This window comes from Rhinoraja longicauda, chromosome 16 (genome assembly GCF_053455715.1).
Source record: "Rhinoraja longicauda isolate Sanriku21f chromosome 16, sRhiLon1.1, whole genome shotgun sequence".
NCBI lineage: Eukaryota > Metazoa > Chordata > Chondrichthyes > Rajiformes > Arhynchobatidae > Rhinoraja > Rhinoraja longicauda.
The window spans coordinates 48,696,631-48,713,719 of NC_135968.1; the positions used below are offsets into that span (position 1 = coordinate 48,696,631).

The window sequence follows — 17,089 nt, forward strand, 5'->3', positions numbered from 1 at the left end:
ATAACATGTCTACACATCTGTTCGTTTACCCCCCCTGGTGGTTGGGATGCCTATAGTACAATCCCATCAGAATGACTGCACCTTCCTTATTTTTCACCTCAACCACATTTCCCCAGTGGATGGATTGTCCACTGGGTCCTCCCTGTGTACAGCTGTGACATTCTACCTTATTAATAGTGCAACTCCTCCACCTCCTTTACCTCCCTCTCTCTCTATCACGTCTGAAACATCTAAACCTTGAAGCATTAAACTGCCAGTCCTGTCCCTTTCACAACCAAGCGACCATAATGTGGTCATGGTCACAACATCATCGTTCTATACAGGCTCCAAGCTGATTCAGGCCCTACACTCAACCACAGTTTCCAAAATACTACTTGAAATAAACACAGCTCAGCCCCTCAGCCTCACCATGTTCATTAACCTGTCGCTGATTGTCCTTTCTTTACAACTTACTTTTCATAACCTCCACCTTCCCATTAGTCCCTCCACTTGCTGACCTGCTCCATTGCCCACCTCACTGACACTCACGAGGCGAGAGGGGGATCCTTGACAACCTGGAGGTCCTACATTTAACCTACTACCCAACTCCCAAAATTGCAGGACCTGATATCCCTTCCTAAATATGTAATTGGCACCAATATGGACAAGGATCTCTGGAGACTTCCCTCTCAGAATATCCAGTTCTCTCCCAATCATCATTGACTCTAGCAGGGAGAACCACAAAGATACATTTGAAAGAAACAGCATCATCACCTGTGGAAACTCTGCCTGGGTGCATTACCACATGGGACAACTGACCGAGGCCCAGTCCTACCTCGACAAGCTGGAGATGATCTGTAAACCACTCACTGATGGCCCTCGCTATACAGCAATGATACCTGAAGTGTATGGGGAGAAGGGATGGTCATTGTTGAGTTCTGCAGCTCCATACTATGAGGAGGCTCTGGAATGTTTTGTGAAAGCTCTGGGGAAAGATCCCAATAACACGAAGTGGATCATGGGCAAAGCAACTGTTCTGTTTCGTCTGGAAGCATTTTCTGGAACGCCAGAGAGTCATGGACGGAGTGAGTCAGTGACGTATCTGCGACGTGTATTGGAGCTGGATCCAGATGATGCAATGGCCATGGTGCTGCTGGCCTTAAAATTGAAAGGACTCAGTAAAAAGGAAGAAGGAAAGACATTAGTTGAACAAGCATTGCAGAAGGCCAGTGAGCATCCATATGTGCTTCGCTACGCGGCAAAATTTTACAGAGAAGTTGGAGCAGTGGAGAAAGCAATCAATCTATTGAAGCAAGTGTTAGAATTAACTCCACACTCGTGCTTCTCACACCACCAAATTGGAAAGTGTTATAGAATTAAACTGATCAATCGTGATAATAGAAATCGTGGGCAGCGAGCTGAGTTGATCGGTCAATGTAAATATCATTTTTGGAAAGCCACTGAGTGCCGTCCGAGGAGTGCTGTTCGACCAAAGCTGGATTACGCAGATATTTGCATAAGAAATGAAGAGTATTCTGAGGCAGAGGAGATCTACAATGATCTGGTGAAATTGGAGGACATCCGTCCAGAAAACATACAGCTGATATGTTTAAAGGCTGGGTCATTTGAACTGTACCAGAAACGATCGGAATCAAGCGCCATCAGCCTATTTCTGAAAGGAGTGAAGATTGAATATGATTCAAGAGAACGGAGACTGTGTAAGAAGGAATTGAAGAAGTGGGCAGATAATAAACTTTACTATGCTCCACGTGACAGCAAAGCTCTTGGTGTCAGAGGGTTAACATATCAGCTGGATGAGAACAAGTCCAAAGCTATTGAATACTTTGAAAAGGCCTTGGAGATTGATCATGAGAATGAAGAATATCTGCGTGCACTTTCAGAATTACACCTTTGAGGACCACAAGGATGCTTATAATATGCACCAATTTCATCTGATCTGCAGATAGCTTTGGTGATGTGTGTATTTCACATTATATTCTGATAGCATCTTCTTTGGAAAGGCTTTACTTATGAGTGTGAAGTTTTCAAAAATGATCTTGCGCTTCATTTAAAGATTTAAAAAAATTATTCTACTTTAAAAAATAATAACACCTCAAGCACATCAATCAAATGGAATTTAGTGTGTAAGTGTGGAATTTGTGTTTCGATAGACAATAGGTGCAGGAGGAGGCCATTCGGCCCTTCGAGCCAGCACCGCCATTCAATGTGATCATGGCTGATCATTCTCAATCAGTACCCCGTTCCTGCCTTCTCCCCATACCCCCTGACTCCGCTATCCTTAAGAGCTCTATCCAGCTCTCTCTTGAATGCATTCAGAGAATTGGCCTCCACTGCCTTCTGAGGCAGAGAATTCCACAGATTCACAACTCTCTGAGTGAAAAAGGTTGTCCCTCATCTCAGTTCTAAATGGCCTACCCCTTATTCTTAAAATGTGGCCCCTTGTTCTGGACTCCCCCAACATTGGAAACATGTTTCCTGCCTCTAACGTGTCCAACCCCTTAATAATCTTATATGTTTCGATAAGATCCCCTCTCATCCTTCTAAATTCCTGTGTATACAAGCCTAGTCGCTCCAGTCTTTCAACATATGCCAGTTCCGCCATTCCGGGAATTAACCTGGTAAACCTTCAATAGCAAGAATATCCTTCCTCAAATTTGGAGACCAAAACTGCACACAGTACTCCAGGTGCGGTCTCACTAGGGCCCTGGAAAGATGGGAATTGGGAAATGGCAGCATGTGGAACCAGATGGAGACATATCGTTGAGGCTTCTGGCAAGTTGCCACATCTGAGTCTTTCACCTTCATCATTTTACTCTTTATTTTTTCTTGTTTCTCAATGTACAATTATAACTTTGGAATGATTTCATTTTCAGGATCATTATAAGATGTCCTACATTGACATGTGTATTAATTAAAGCTTCAAAGCAGAGATTGGCTCTGCCTTAACCAAATCAAAGGAACACAAACAACAGATCCCTAAAGTGTGCATCGTGCTGTTGGGAGTGATGGAGGAAAGGCTGGGGAGGGGGTCTGTTGGGGAGGGGAGGGGAGGGGACCAGGATCATTAATGGGATGTCAAGAGATGATATTATTGACAAAGGAAAGATTCAAGTTTACATTATCAGGCATAACAATTAATAATCAAGGACAATGTAGCTGCAAAGATCGAATCCATTTTGAAAATACCAACGGATTGATAATGGAACCAGAAATTGGAAGTGATTAATGGAAAGATTAACCCTTTCATGTGGCCATCCCCAACAGTGGATATTGACAAATGGCATTCCTGTAATACTTTGTACTAAAATGACTATAACATGACTATAATACGTTATACTTAGTAACTTTGGCCAGAAACGTGGCGAGTCTTTGTGTACTTTGTGTATTGTATACAAAATAAAGAATTTCACTGTGCCCAAGTACATGTGACAATAGTGTATCATTTAATAGCCTGATGGCTGTAGGGAAGGAGCTGTTCCTGAACCTGGACACAGCCACACTGGCATAGCCCCGATGTGGAGACCCTTGAGGACAGATGCAGCTTTCTTGCGGTGACACCTGACATAGATGCTTTTGATGGTCAGGATGACTGTGCTCACGTTGGACTGGGCTGAACCACCACTTTGCAGCAGCCTCCATTCAGGTGCATGGGATTTGTTATACCAGGCCATGGTGCAACCAGTTAGGATACTTTCTACAATACAACTGTAGGTTTGTTTGGGTAACCTGTAACATGGTGAATCTCTTTCAACATCTAACAAGTGTATTTCAGTGTCGGAGCAGCAGTGGGAGATTTCAAAAGGTAGTTGTTCGATTGGCTAATTGAATGCCAATAAATTGGCTAATTGGGCAGTCAATACCCAGAAGACAAAGTATAGAAGAGTGACATTTAGTGAGCCGTATGCACTGAGAGGGACTGTGTGGAGGTGAATTGCTGTGTTGAGGGTCAGTGTGAGGCTGTGTTTCAAGTGCTGTGGATTTAGCTCAAGGAGGCTCAGTAAAGGCTGAGCAGAGGGTAACAGGAGGTAAAGGTAAATGGTCTGCTGTTCCTTGTGAGTAATTGCTGTGGTTTTTACTCTTGGTTTTAGAGCAGTAGAGATGGAAGGTGGGAAAATGACATGCTGCTCCTCGAAACATAGAAACATAGAAAATAGGGGCCAGGGAAATTTCTGGTATCCCTGATGACCACATGTGGATGGTGTGGCCAGATGCAACACCTTACAGAGAGTATTAGGCACCTGGAGCTGTGGCTGGTTGACCTCAGGACCATCCAGAAGAACGCGAGCTTCATCGATGAAGAAATAGCAAGGTGGTCATGCTGAAGGTAAAGCAAAAGATTAGATGGGTGGACAAAGTGTGCTGGAGACCCACTGGGCATTCCCCGTTGAAACAGGTACACACTTCTGCATACTGTTGGGGGAGATGACCGGTCAGGGGTGCTTAGCAGTAGCAGTGTGGTCTGTGGCACCAAGTCAGGCTCTGAAACACAGCAAGGAAGGGTAATATCAGGCAGAGCCTTTGTGATAGGAAACATATTAGTTAGGGGGACAGAGAGGAGATTCTGTGGCATAAATCGAGATTCCAGGATAGCGCATTGCCCCTGCAACTCCCTGGTGAACTCATCCCTTCCCACCCGAACCATTCCCCTCTCCAGATAGGAGATGCAACACCTGTCCCAACACCTCCTCCCTCGACTCTGTCCAGGGACCCCGACAGTCCTTTCAGGTGACACTGAGGTTCACTTGCACCTCCTCCAACCTCATCGACTATCCTTTGTTCAAGGTGTGGACTCTTATACACCGGCTCTTATACACTACAAATGTAGACTGGGTGATCACCTTTGCTCTAGCCGCCTGGACCTACCTCATCACCCAGTTGCCTAACACTTTAATTCTCCGTCCCATTCCCACAGACCTTTCTGTCCCAGGCCTCGTCCACTGTCAGAGTGAGGCCAAATGCAAATTGGAGGGACAGCATCTCATATTTTGCTTGGACAGTTTACAACCCAACGGTTTGTATATTGATTTCTTTCACTTCAACTTACCCTTGCATCCCCTCTCTTTTTATCCCTCCTCCACCCAGGTGGTTGTACTAGTTTCAAAGTCATCTTGTTGAGTCTCATTGTCTGTAAATCATTTCACCTAGTCCACAGCTAACAATGGCCTCCTTTATCATTGTTACTTTTTTGCATATCTTTAATTTATTTGTTCTATATCTCTCTATATCACCGTCTATATCTCTCATTTCCCTTTCCCGACTCTCAGTCCGAATAAAGGTCTTGACCCAAACGCCACCTATTCCTTTTCTCCAGAGATGCTGTCTGATTGCTGAGTTACTACAGATTTTTGCGTCTATCTTCAGTTTAAACCAGCACCTGCAGTTCCTTTTTACACATAATGCCAATACCAACTGGTATCCGACTGCACGTTATCCATATCACTCAATTCCCAGCATATCCATATGCCTGTCCAAATGTGTCTTAAATGCCACTATCGCATATGCCTCAGCACCACCTCCAGAAGCATGTTCCAGGCACTCACCATCTGTGTAAAATACATGCCCAACACATCTCCTGTCAACTTTGTCCCTCTCAACGTAAAGCGATGTCCTCTATTATTTGATATTTCCATGCTGGGATAAAGGTTGTAACAGCGGATCCTATCTGTGATTCACATAACTTTATATACTTCTATCAGGTTTTGCTGCAACCTCCAGCATTCCAGAGAAAACAGTACAAGTCTGTACAACCGTACCTTGTAGCTAATCCCCACTAATCCATGCATCGTCTTAGCAAACCTGCTCTGCACTCTTCCCAAAGCTTCCACGTCCTTCCTCTACTGAGGCTACCAGACCTGCACACACTGCTCCAAATGCAGTGTGTAAAGCTGCATCATGACGTCCTGTACCTTATACTTGGTATTAAGCGATTATGCCCCATTGGTATTATGCCCCATATTTATTGCCCCATATTTAGTATTAAGCAAGAATACTTTATGTCTTCTTCATCAATTTATCTACTCGTGTTGCCACTTTCAAGGAGTTATGGACTTGGACCCCAAGAGGATACACTGATATCCCCTCTGTACATCAATGCTCCTAAGGGTCAGGCAGTTAAATGTAGATTTTCACCTTACATATGATCTCCCTAATTGCAACAGCCACACTTGCTCAGATTAAACTCCATCTGCTATTTCTGCACTAGTATGTGTTGCTGATCTATACCCTGCTGTATACTCTGACAGTCTGTCTCACAGTCTGCTACCCCAGCAATCAGCAATGTTCTCTGCAAACATACTAACCAACACATCTGCATTTACAACCAAGTCATTTATATTCGCAGTATATCACAAACAGCAGAGATCGCAGCACAGATCCCTGTGGTACACAACATCTTGAGGGATGGCACAATGGTAGAGCCTCACCGGTGAGCCCAGTCTGGTTGGCAGATGGGTGGACAACGACCAGAGATGGAAAGGAGACAAAAGCATGTGAGAAAAGGGGAGAAGAGGCTTGAAACGTGAAGCCAGAGGTGGGGATAGAGATGGAAGGGTGGGGGGAGTGAGGGGGAGGGGAAATGGGGGCAGGATAGTGGGAGACATGGGTGCATATCCAGGTGGGGTACAGGGAAGAGATGGGGAGATGAAAGAGGGGGGTTGTTTGGTTAATGACCTAGACTTGAAGAATTCAATGTTAACCGGGTTAATTCCCGGGACGGCGGGACTGACGCGCGATGAAACAAAGGGTCGACTGGGCTTGTATTCACTGAAATTTAGAAGGACGAGAGGGGATCTTATAGAGGTGTACAAATTCCTTGGGGATCGGATGGGCTGGATGCAGGCAACACGTACCCCGTATTGGGGGAGTCCAGAACCAGGGGTCACGCGGTTTAAGAATAAGGGGACGGCCATTTAGGACTGGGATGAGGAGCGACTTTTCCCCCCGGAGAGTTGTGAATCTGTGGAATTCTCTGCCACAGAAGGCAGTGGAGGCCAATTCACTGGATGTTTTCAAGAGAGAGTTAGATTTGGCTCTCAGGGCTAACGGAATCGAAGGATACGGTGAGAATTCAGGCATGGGTTACTGATTGTGGATGATCGGCTGTGATCACAATGAATGGCGGTGCTGGCTCGAGGGGCCAAACGTCCTCCTCCTGCACCTATTTGCGATGTTTTGATGTTTCGATACCATTGGGTTGTGAGGTACCCAAGTGGATTGTGAGGTGCTGTTCCCCCAGTTTGCATGTGACCTCATACTGGCAAAGCAGGAGGCCAATAGCTGAAGGTGACTGGGCCTAGGATACTGTCCTGACAACCTCCTGCAGTGATGGCCCAGGATTGCAAGGATTGACTTCCCAAAACCACAACAATGTTCCAGATCTCTAGGCTCCCTCTCCCCTGGCTCCCAGTCTGACAAAGGGTCCCAACCAAAAACATCACCCATTCCTTCTCTCCAGAGATGCTGCCTGTCCCGCTGAGTTACTCCAGCATTTTGTGTCTTTCTTCAGTGTAAACCAGCATCTGCAGTTCCTTCCTAAACATTTTGTCTGTTCCACTCAAAATCTCCTCGAGGTATGCCTACTTTGAAGAAGCTCTCCCCCTCTGACCGGCGGGAGTCCTACAACACCCTCTCTCGCTGCTCCCCCTCTGTGTTTCCTCCCACTCCCCAGCTCTGCGACCATGTTTTAACCCAGACTCCACATTTCCTGGATCAACATCGGCTCTGTTCTGTCATTTTCGCATCTTACCCTTCCATATCTCTAGTCCCCTTCACCTCTGACTCTCAGTCAGAAGAATGTCACCCATTCCTTCTCTCCAGAGATGCCGCCTGTCCCGCTGAGTTACTCCAGCATTTTGTGTCTATCTTCCTTTGTGTAAGGTATGGCTCCAACCACTGGAGCGATTCCTATTGATGTTTCCACTGTCCTCAGTTTATCCAGGATATCTCGATGCAGATCTGGATGTGTTCTCGTGATGTTCGTGATTGGGCAGCACGGTGGCACAGCGGTAGAGTTGCTGCCTTACAGCGAATGCAGCGCTGGAGACCCGGGTTCCATCCCGACTGCGGGAGCTGTCTGTACGGAGTTTGTACGTTCTCCCCGTGACCTGCGTGGGTTTTCTCCGAGATCTTCAGTTTCCCCCCACACTCCAAAGACGTACAGGTTTGTAGGTTAATTGGCTTGGTAAATGTAAAAAATTGTCGCTAGTGTGTGTAGGATAGTGTTAGTGTGCGGGGATCGCTGGTAAGCGCGGACACGGTGGGCGAAAACTGAGTTGAGGAAAAACTTTTTCACCCTGAGAGTTGTGAATCTGTGGAATTCTCTGCCACAGAATGCAGTGGAGGCCAATTCACTGGATGAATTTTTAAAGAGAGTTAGACAGAGCTCTAGGGACTAGCAGAATCAAGGGATATGGGGAGAAGGCAGGCACGGGTTACTGATTGTGAATGATCAGCCATGATCACAATGAATGGTGGTGCTGGCTCGAAGGGCCGAATGGCCTCCCCACACCCCCTGACTCCGCTATCCTTAAGAGCTCTATCTCGCTCTCTCTTGAATGCATTCAGAGAATTGGCCTCTACTGCCTTCTGAGGCAGAGAATTCCACAGATTCACAACTATCTGACTGAAAATGTTTTTCCTCATCTCAGTTCTAAATGGCCTACCCCTTATACTTAAACTGTGGCCCCTTGTTCTGGACTCCCCCAACATTGGAAACATGTTTCCTGCCTCTAACGTGTCCAACCCCTTAATAATCTTATACGTTTTGATAAGATCTCTTCTCATCCTGCTAAATTCCAGAGTATTCCTGACCTGCTGAGTTACTCCAGCATTTTGTGAATAAATCCAGTGTATACAAGCCTAGTCGCTCCAGTCTGTCAACATATGACAGTCCCGCCATTCCGGGAATTAACCTAGTAAACCTACGCGGCACGCCCTCAATAGCAAGAATATCATTCCTCAAATTTGGAGACCAAAACTGCACACAGTACTCCAGGTGCGGTCTCACTAGGGCCCTGTACAACTGCAGAAGGACCTCTTTGCTCCTATACTCAACTCCTCTTGTTATGAAGGCCAACATTCCGTTGGCTTTCTTCACTGGCTGCTGTACCTGCATGCTTCCTTTCAGTGACTGATGTACTAGGACACCCAGATCTCGTTGTACTTCCTTTTCCGAACTTGACACCATTCAGATAATACTCTGCCTTCCTATTCTGCACCCTGCAACCTCATAGCATCTTCCTCACAGTTCACACTACCACCCAGCTTTGTATCATCTGCAAATTTGCTAATGGTACTTTTAATCCCATCATCCAAGTCATTAATGTATATTGTAAATAGCTGCGGTCCCAGCACCGAGCCTTGCGGTACCCCACTAGTCACTGCCTGCCATTCTGAACCAGGGGCGCCACATGATGGCAGCCTCGCCTGCAGTCTGTCTGTCCTTTTCAAACTCTTTTTGTTATTTTTGGTGAGTTTTGTGTTAATGTTGTCTGGTTTGTTTTATGTTGGGGGTTGGGGGAGGGGGTCGGGGGGAACTTTTTTTCAATCTCTTGCCTTGCCGGAGATGCGATTGTTTTCCGATTCGTATCTCCGGTCGCTCTGCGGCCTAACATCGTGGAGCTGGCAGCCTTGCCTGGGACTGACTATTAACCCCACCGCAGGGCGTGGACTTACCATCTGAGCCTTCGATCCCTTGCCTGGGATCGACGTTCCAACCCTGGGATTTCATCATCATATCATATCATATACATACAGCCGGAAACAGGCCCTTTCGGCCCACCAAGTCCGTGCCGCCCAACGATCCCCGTACATTAACACTATCCTACACCCACTAGGTACAATTTTTACATTTACCCAGCCAATTAACCTACATGCCTGTACGTCTTTGGAGGGGCGTACATTGAGGGGCGCACAGTCTCGGGTAGAGTTCGGTCAGGAGCTCCAAGCTGCACGAGGTTTTAGTCCAGACCCGGGGTAGATCGCCCGGCGCGGGGGAGCTGAGATTCCCCTCCGATGCAGGAGCTGGATCACCCCGACGAGGAAGGCCCACCGCCGGCTACGGGAGACAAGACCGTCCCGTCAACGGAAGGTTAGAGGCCCGCGACCGCTGGCGGACAAAGAAGGGAGAGATCGAACTTTTTTTCGCCTTCCATCACAGTGAGGAATGTGGAGGAGTCACTGTGGTGGATGTTCATGTTAAAATGTATTTTGTGTGTCCTGTTGCTTTTTATTGTTATGACTGTACGGCAAATGAAATTCCTCATAGGTTGCAAAACATACTTGGCTAATAAAGTATGATTGTGATTGTGATTGTGATTGATTGTAATATAGCGACAGTGAAAAGAAGTAACAGTAATGACTGAAAGTAAACAGTTTTCCTCAAACTACACAAATTTCTAATAAAAAGCCAAAAAAATGTAAACACAGAAACAATTTACACCAGCAAAAGTAGTGGGAGGGTAGACAAGACAAGAAAGTTGAAAATAGAATTCAAAACTCTCGTGAAGATCTAAAGCAAAAAAATTGCAGATAATAATATCCTGAAATAAATCCAGGAAACCATGGGGATATTCACCAGGTCAGGCGGCATCCGTGGAGAGAAAAACGGAGCTAGGTCAACAACCCTTTGTCAAAATGTGACTATGAAAGACATTGACATAGACATAGAAAATAGGTGCAGGAGGAGGCCATTTGGCCCTTCAAGCCAGCACCGCCATTCATTGTGATCATGGCTGATCATCCACAATCTGTAACCCGTGCCTGCCTTCTCCCCATATCCCTTGATTCCACTAACCCCTAGAGCTCCATCTAACTCTCTGTAACAGTAATTCTGTTTCTCTCTCCTAAGTGTAGCTGGGATATTTTTGGTCAGTGTGGGCAAGTTGGGCCGAAGGGCCTGTTTCCACACTGTATCACTCTATGACTCTATGAAGGGCCTGTTTCCACACTGTATCACTCTATGACTCTATGCCTATTTATACTGAAACATTACACCTCCATGGTCTGACATCTCTTCTCAGTGCTGGAGTAAAGCCTCATTAATGGCAACTGATGGAATTCTCCGTGTTAATACACATAGGCAACTGCCCGAAATTGCTCCCGGCTTCACACGGGTACCTTACACATCATTGCATCTGTAAACTCCTTGCCATTATGTTTCAATTGTAGGGACATACGGATTGGCCAGGTAGTCTAGCGAGCGAAGTTAGTGTTATCGACAATAAAGTCTTTGGATAATATCGCTCGTTTGGACTCACTACATTGGTGACCTCGAACGTAAGAATCGAAGCAGCAGCATGTCGCAGGCGGGAGCGAGCGCGGGCGAGATTCATCTACTGCCGTTCTGGGCCCATCAGCCGCACCTGTGGTTTGTGCAGGCGGAATCGCAGTTCCATCTTAAAAGGGTGGAGGAAGACCAGGAGAAGTACCACCACCTGGTGAGCTGTCTGCAGTCGGAGGTGGCCGCGCGGGTCGGTCAGTACCTGACCAGCCCACCCCAAACGGGGCAGTACGTGGGGCACAAGAGGCTCCTGCTGAGGACTTTCGGCTGGAGCCAGAACCAGGGGCTCTGAAGCTCCTCCATTTGCCAGAGCTGGGGCAGCGGCTGCCGTCGGAGTTGATGTCCGAGATGCTGACTTTGATGGGTGACCATCAGCCATGCATGGTGTTCGAAGAGGCCTTTCAGGAGAAGCTACCTGGGGACGTCAGGTTGGTGTTGGCGGACGTCTCTTTTGAAGATCCGGTAGCGTTCGCCGAGAAGGCCGACACACTCGTTAGGGAGCGGCACACCCGAGACGGCTCGGTTAACCGGGTCTCGAGGCCCAGCGGCAGTCGGGGGAGCGATCGGGAGAGCGACACATCGGCCGCTATTTCGCAGTCGGCCCGCCAACAGAGGGCTGCGGCGCCTGTTCATTGGCAGCGGGCTCGAACAGGGCCGAATAGGCGTGGCTGGTGCTTTTTCCATCAGCGGTGGGGCAGTGAGGCACGAAGCTGCAGAGCCCCGTGTTCGTTTCCGGGAAATGTCTGGGCCGATCGAATATAGAGGCAGTCTCGATTGGCCGTAACTGCCGCCTCTACGCTGCAGATCAGAGTACCGGGATCGTTTTTCTAGTGGATACGGGAGCGGTCGTGAGTATTGTGCCCCCCTATGACTGCGAAGTTAGAGCGGGGGGGAAGGGCCCGCCCCTCATTGCAGTGAAAGGTAGCACCATCCGTACTTACGGTAAAAGGACCATGTCCCTGTCCTTCGAGTCCAGGACTTACCGTTGGGATTTCATCGTTGCGGATGTGGGCCAGGCCATTTTGGGTGCAGATTTCCTATGGGCGTTTTCTTTGGTCGCAGACGTCCGCGGGAGGGGCTGCCCCACCAAGCCCAGCGATCCAAGCCATTACCACGGCTCCCTGTCAGTTCGATGCGGTCCTAGCCGACTTCCCGCAGCTCCTCGTCCAGCGTTTCGATGCACCTTCCGAGAAGCACGGGGTCGTTCATTTCATCCCGACCGAGGGGCCGCCGGTTTTTGCCCGGGCACGGCACTTCCCACCGGACAAGCTGGCCATGGCTCGAGAGGAGTTCTAAACTTAGAGAGGCTGGGAATTATTCAGCCTTCGAGTAGTCCGTGGGCCTCCCCCTTGCATATGGTTTCCAAAGCGTCTGGGGGGTGGAGACCATGTGGGGACTTCCGTCGACTCAACGCGGCAACACGGCCGGACCGCTACCCGATTCCGCACATTCAGGACTTCTCAGCTAGCCTGGAGGGGGCTACAATTTTTTCAAAAATCGATTTAGTGCGGTGATATCATCAGATCCTGGTCCACCCGCCGGACATTCCAAAAACGGCTACCATTACTCTGTTCGGGTTGTTTGAGTGGTTGCGTATGCCTTTCGGCCTTAAAAATGCAGCTCAGGCATTCAAGCGTCTGATGGACCGGGTGGGTCGAGGGTTGCTGTTTGTGTTTATTTACCTTGATGATATTTTGATTGCCAGCCGTTCGGTCCAGGAGCACCTGGTCCACCTCCGCACGGTGTTCCAGAGGCTGCAAGACCACGGCCTGATTCTCCATCCGGACAAATGCCAATTCGGCCTGTCAGCGGTGGATTTTTTGGGTCACCGGGTTACTCCGGCCGGTGCCACTCCTTTGCCAGCTAAAGTGGACGCGGTCCGCTCTTTCCCACGCCCTACTGCCATCAAGGGCTTGCAGGAATTCGTGGGCATGGTGAACTTTTATCATCGGTTCGTGCCTGCAACAGCTCGGGTCATGCGCCCCCTTTTTCAATGCCTCGTGGGTAACCCCGCTGAGTTGGTATGGTCCGCAGCTGCAGAGACGGCTTTTGTCGCGGTCAAACAGGCCCTCGCCAATGCCACCATGCTCGTACACCCGCGCTTCTCCGCCCCCACGGCTCTGACTGTGGACGCCTCAGACGTGGCGGTGGGTGGGGTTTTGGAGCAGCAGGTCGACGGTCACTGGCAGCCCCTGGCGTTTTTCAGCAGGCAGCTCTCTCGAGCGGAGCTCAAGTATAGTGCGTTTGATAGGGAGTTCCTGGCCCTTTATTTAGCAGTCCGCCACTTCCGTTATTTTTTGGAAGGCCGTTCTTTTGTGGCCTACACGGATCACAAACCTCTGACATTCACTTTTGCTAAGGTTTCTGATCCGTGGTCGGCACGCCAGCAGCGGCACCTCACCCTGATTTCGGAGTTTACCACCGATGTCCGTCATATTGCGGGTAGGCTGAATGCCGTTGCTGATGCCCTGTCCCGGCCGGCCATTCCCTCCGTAGCCATGGTGGGTAAGCAGGTGGATTTCCAGGAGCTAGCGGAGGCTCAGCGCCTGGAAGGGACTGCCGCGGTGTACGCCTCCACAGCCTCGGGACTGCGTTTGGAGCAGGTGGCGTGTGGCCCCACAGGTACCAAGTTGTGGTGTGACGTTTCCCTTCCACGCCCTCGCCCGGTGGTGCCTGCCGCCCTGCGGCGTAAGGTTTTTGAGGCCATTCATGGCCTGGCACATCCGTCCATCAGGGCGACTTCAGCCATGGTGGCTGACCGGTTTGTCTGGCACGGCCTGCGGAAGCAGGTGGCAGCCTGGGCACGCGCCTGCATTCCGTGCCAGACCTCCAAAGTTCATCGCCATGTCCAGCCCCCATACCAGAGATTCGAGGTTCCCCCCGTCCGTTTTTTCCACATCCATGTGGATTTGGTGGGTCCATTGCCCTATTCTAGGGTTTATACGCATCTGCTGACGGTAGTTGATCGGTTTACGCGTTGGCCGGAGGTGCTCCTGTTGTCGGACACCTCGGCGGCCTCCTGTGCACGGGCCCTGGCGTTACATTGGGTGGCCCGTTTCGGCGTCCCGGCTATCATCACCACGGATCGGGGGGCCCAGTTCACCTCGTCCCTCTGGGCCGCATTGGCACAGCTGTATGGTTCTCGCTTACAGCAGACCACCGCCTATCATCCCCAAGCCAACGGGATGGTTGAGCGCTTCCATCGGCAGCTGAAGGCGTCCCTCTGTGCTCGCCTGACCGGCCACGATTGGGCTGACCAGCTGCCTTGGGTCCTCCTCGGCATTCGTACGGCCCCGATGGCTGAGCTGGGCACATCCTCGGCCGAGCTCGTCTACGGTTCGCCCCTGCGGGTGCCGGGTGACATTCTCCCTTCCACTCCCGCCTTGCCGCCATCCGTCACGTCAGTTTTGGGCTCCCTCCGGGCACGGGTGGGTTCTCTGGCTCCAGTCCTGACCTCCAGTCACGGAAGCACAGCAGTTCACGTTCCGTCGGACTTGCGTGGCTGTGATTTCGTGTTCCTTCGGAAAGATTCCCACCGCCCCCCTATTCGGCCGGTTTACCAGGGCCCGTTCCAGGTGCTGAAAAGAGGGACTGTCACCTTCACCTTGCAGGTGGGAAATCGGCAGGAGCTCGTTTCGGTGTCCCGGCTAAAGCCTGCCCATTTGGACCAGGATCTCCCCGTGTCGGTGGCTCAGCCTCCGCGCCGGGGCCGGCCGGTGGCCGCTCCACTGGTCCCGCCAGCGGCGCCCTGTTTGCCACCTCTCGGGCCTCCGCCACCTATGGTTGGGCCCGGGCCGCCGTTGCCGATCATGTGCCCGCCGTCACCCGCACCCTCCGCTCCAGTGGACCCCCCATCGCCTCCAGCGGCGGCGTCCACCGCGCCTCCTGTCACGCTGGGGGTATCGGTTTCCCCCCTCCGTACACGTTCCGAGCGGGAGGTTCGGGCGCCCGTGAGGTATGGTTTCGAGGGTTCTGGGGGGGGGGGGGGTCATGCAGGGACATACGGATTGGCCAGGTAGTCTAGAACCCTCGGATTGGTTCACGGGTCACGTGGTGCGGGAGCGCGAGGTATTTGAGTGCCTGGCGGCAAACTAGAGTTAGAGATTAGATTAGCGAGCGAAGTTAGTGTTAGTCCAAGAGTAAGTACGTTGCGTTTGTCACGGGTTTTATCGACAATAAAGTCTTTGGATAATATCGCTCATTTGGACTCACTACACAATAAACAATAGACAATAGGTGCAGGAGTAGGCCATTTGGCCCTTCGAGCCAGCACCGCCATTCAATGTGATCATGGCTGATCATTCTCAATCAGTACCCCGTTCCTGCCTTCTCCCCATACCCCCCTGACTCCGCTATCCTTTATCTATCTCTCTCTTAAATGCATTCAGAAAATTGGCCTCCACTGCCTTCTGAGGCAGTGAATTCCACAGATTTACAACTCCCTGACAGAAAAAGTTTTTCCTCATCTCCGTTCTAAATGGCCTACCCCTTATTCTAAAACTGTGGCCCCTGGTTTTGGACTCCCCCAACATTGGGAACATGTTTCCTGCCTCTAACGTGTCCAACCCCTTAATAATGTTATATGTTTCGATAAGATCCCCTCTCATCCTTCTAAATTCCAGTGTATACAAGCCTAGTCGCTCCAGTCTTTCAACATAAGTTTCGAGACAGAGAGTCATTTCAACTAGATTATCAATACTGTTCAAGTTCAAGTTACTTCCAGACAATGCGGAACTCAGAGGGAGGATTGACCATATTAATAGAATTCTTACTTCAGTTTTCTTAATCCTCTATGTTCGGTATCACTTAGAGAAAGAAAATTGTTGAAGTAGGTTTGAGAGGAAAATAACGTACATTTAGATCCAATGTTGTGTTTTTGAGAGTAATGTGAAAGCTTTTGAAACCAGTGCTGCATTTAGTGGATGTAATGACCTGAGCAAGAAATTTGAAAACCATCTTCAGACAGGGCAGTAGCACAGCAGGTAGTGCTGATGCTTCATAGTTCCAGCATCTGATTGAAACCTGACTTCCAGTCTTACCTGTGTGATGTTTGTACAATTTTCCGATGATCCTCCTACTGTATTTCACTTGGGCAGTATACACCCAAGCTGTATGAACATTGACTTCTCTAACTTTAAGTAACCCTTGCTTGCCCTTTCTCTCCATCCCCTCTCCGTCCCAATTCTCCGACCAGTCTTACTGTCTCCGACCACATTTTATCTCTGTTTGCTTTGTTGTTACCTTCTCCCAGCCAACAATGATCTACTCTACAGTCTCCATTCTCTTTGTCCTGTTTTCACTCTTAACCCTCTGTTAGACCACATTTGGACTACGCCGTTGCAGCATGGGACCCATACACAAATAGAAACATTTCTTCCATCGAACGTGTCCAAAGACAGGCAGCTGGTTTTGTTACAAATACCTGAGAGAGAAGCGAGTGTTACCCAACTTCTAAATCCATTGGGGTGGAACCCGCTCCAAGACAGACGTTAAGCCCACCGCTTGACCTGTTTATACAAAATGTTAAATGGTCAGCTCGACATAGATGACCACATCTACACCAAACCCAAACCTATCAGCAGTAGACGAGGGAATTCGATTCAATTTGAGATACCGGCTATCAAGACAGATGTGTATAGCAATTTATTCCTCCCTTGCACAATTAAAGCATGGAATAGTCTTCACCCTACTATAGTTATTCAACCAGACGCAACTTTATTTAAGGCAGCTCTTCTCCAAGAAGCCCATCTTGCTTAAATCCATACTCCACCAGTTTAAATTCCATTTGGAATATTTTGGAGGACCAAGAAC

The 17,089-nt window shown here is 49.3% G+C and overlaps 1 protein-coding gene across 1 annotated transcript; it reads left to right on the forward strand.

The window, feature by feature from the left end:
• The first annotated feature begins 784 nt into the window (after nt 1–784).
• LOC144600846 (interferon-induced protein with tetratricopeptide repeats 5-like) lies at nt 785–1,894 on the forward strand. Its single transcript, XM_078412735.1, has one exon. The coding sequence runs from the start codon at nt 785–787 to the stop codon at nt 1,892–1,894; it is 1,110 nt and encodes a 369-aa protein (XP_078268861.1).
• The last annotated feature ends 15,195 nt before the right edge of the window (nt 1,895–17,089 follow it).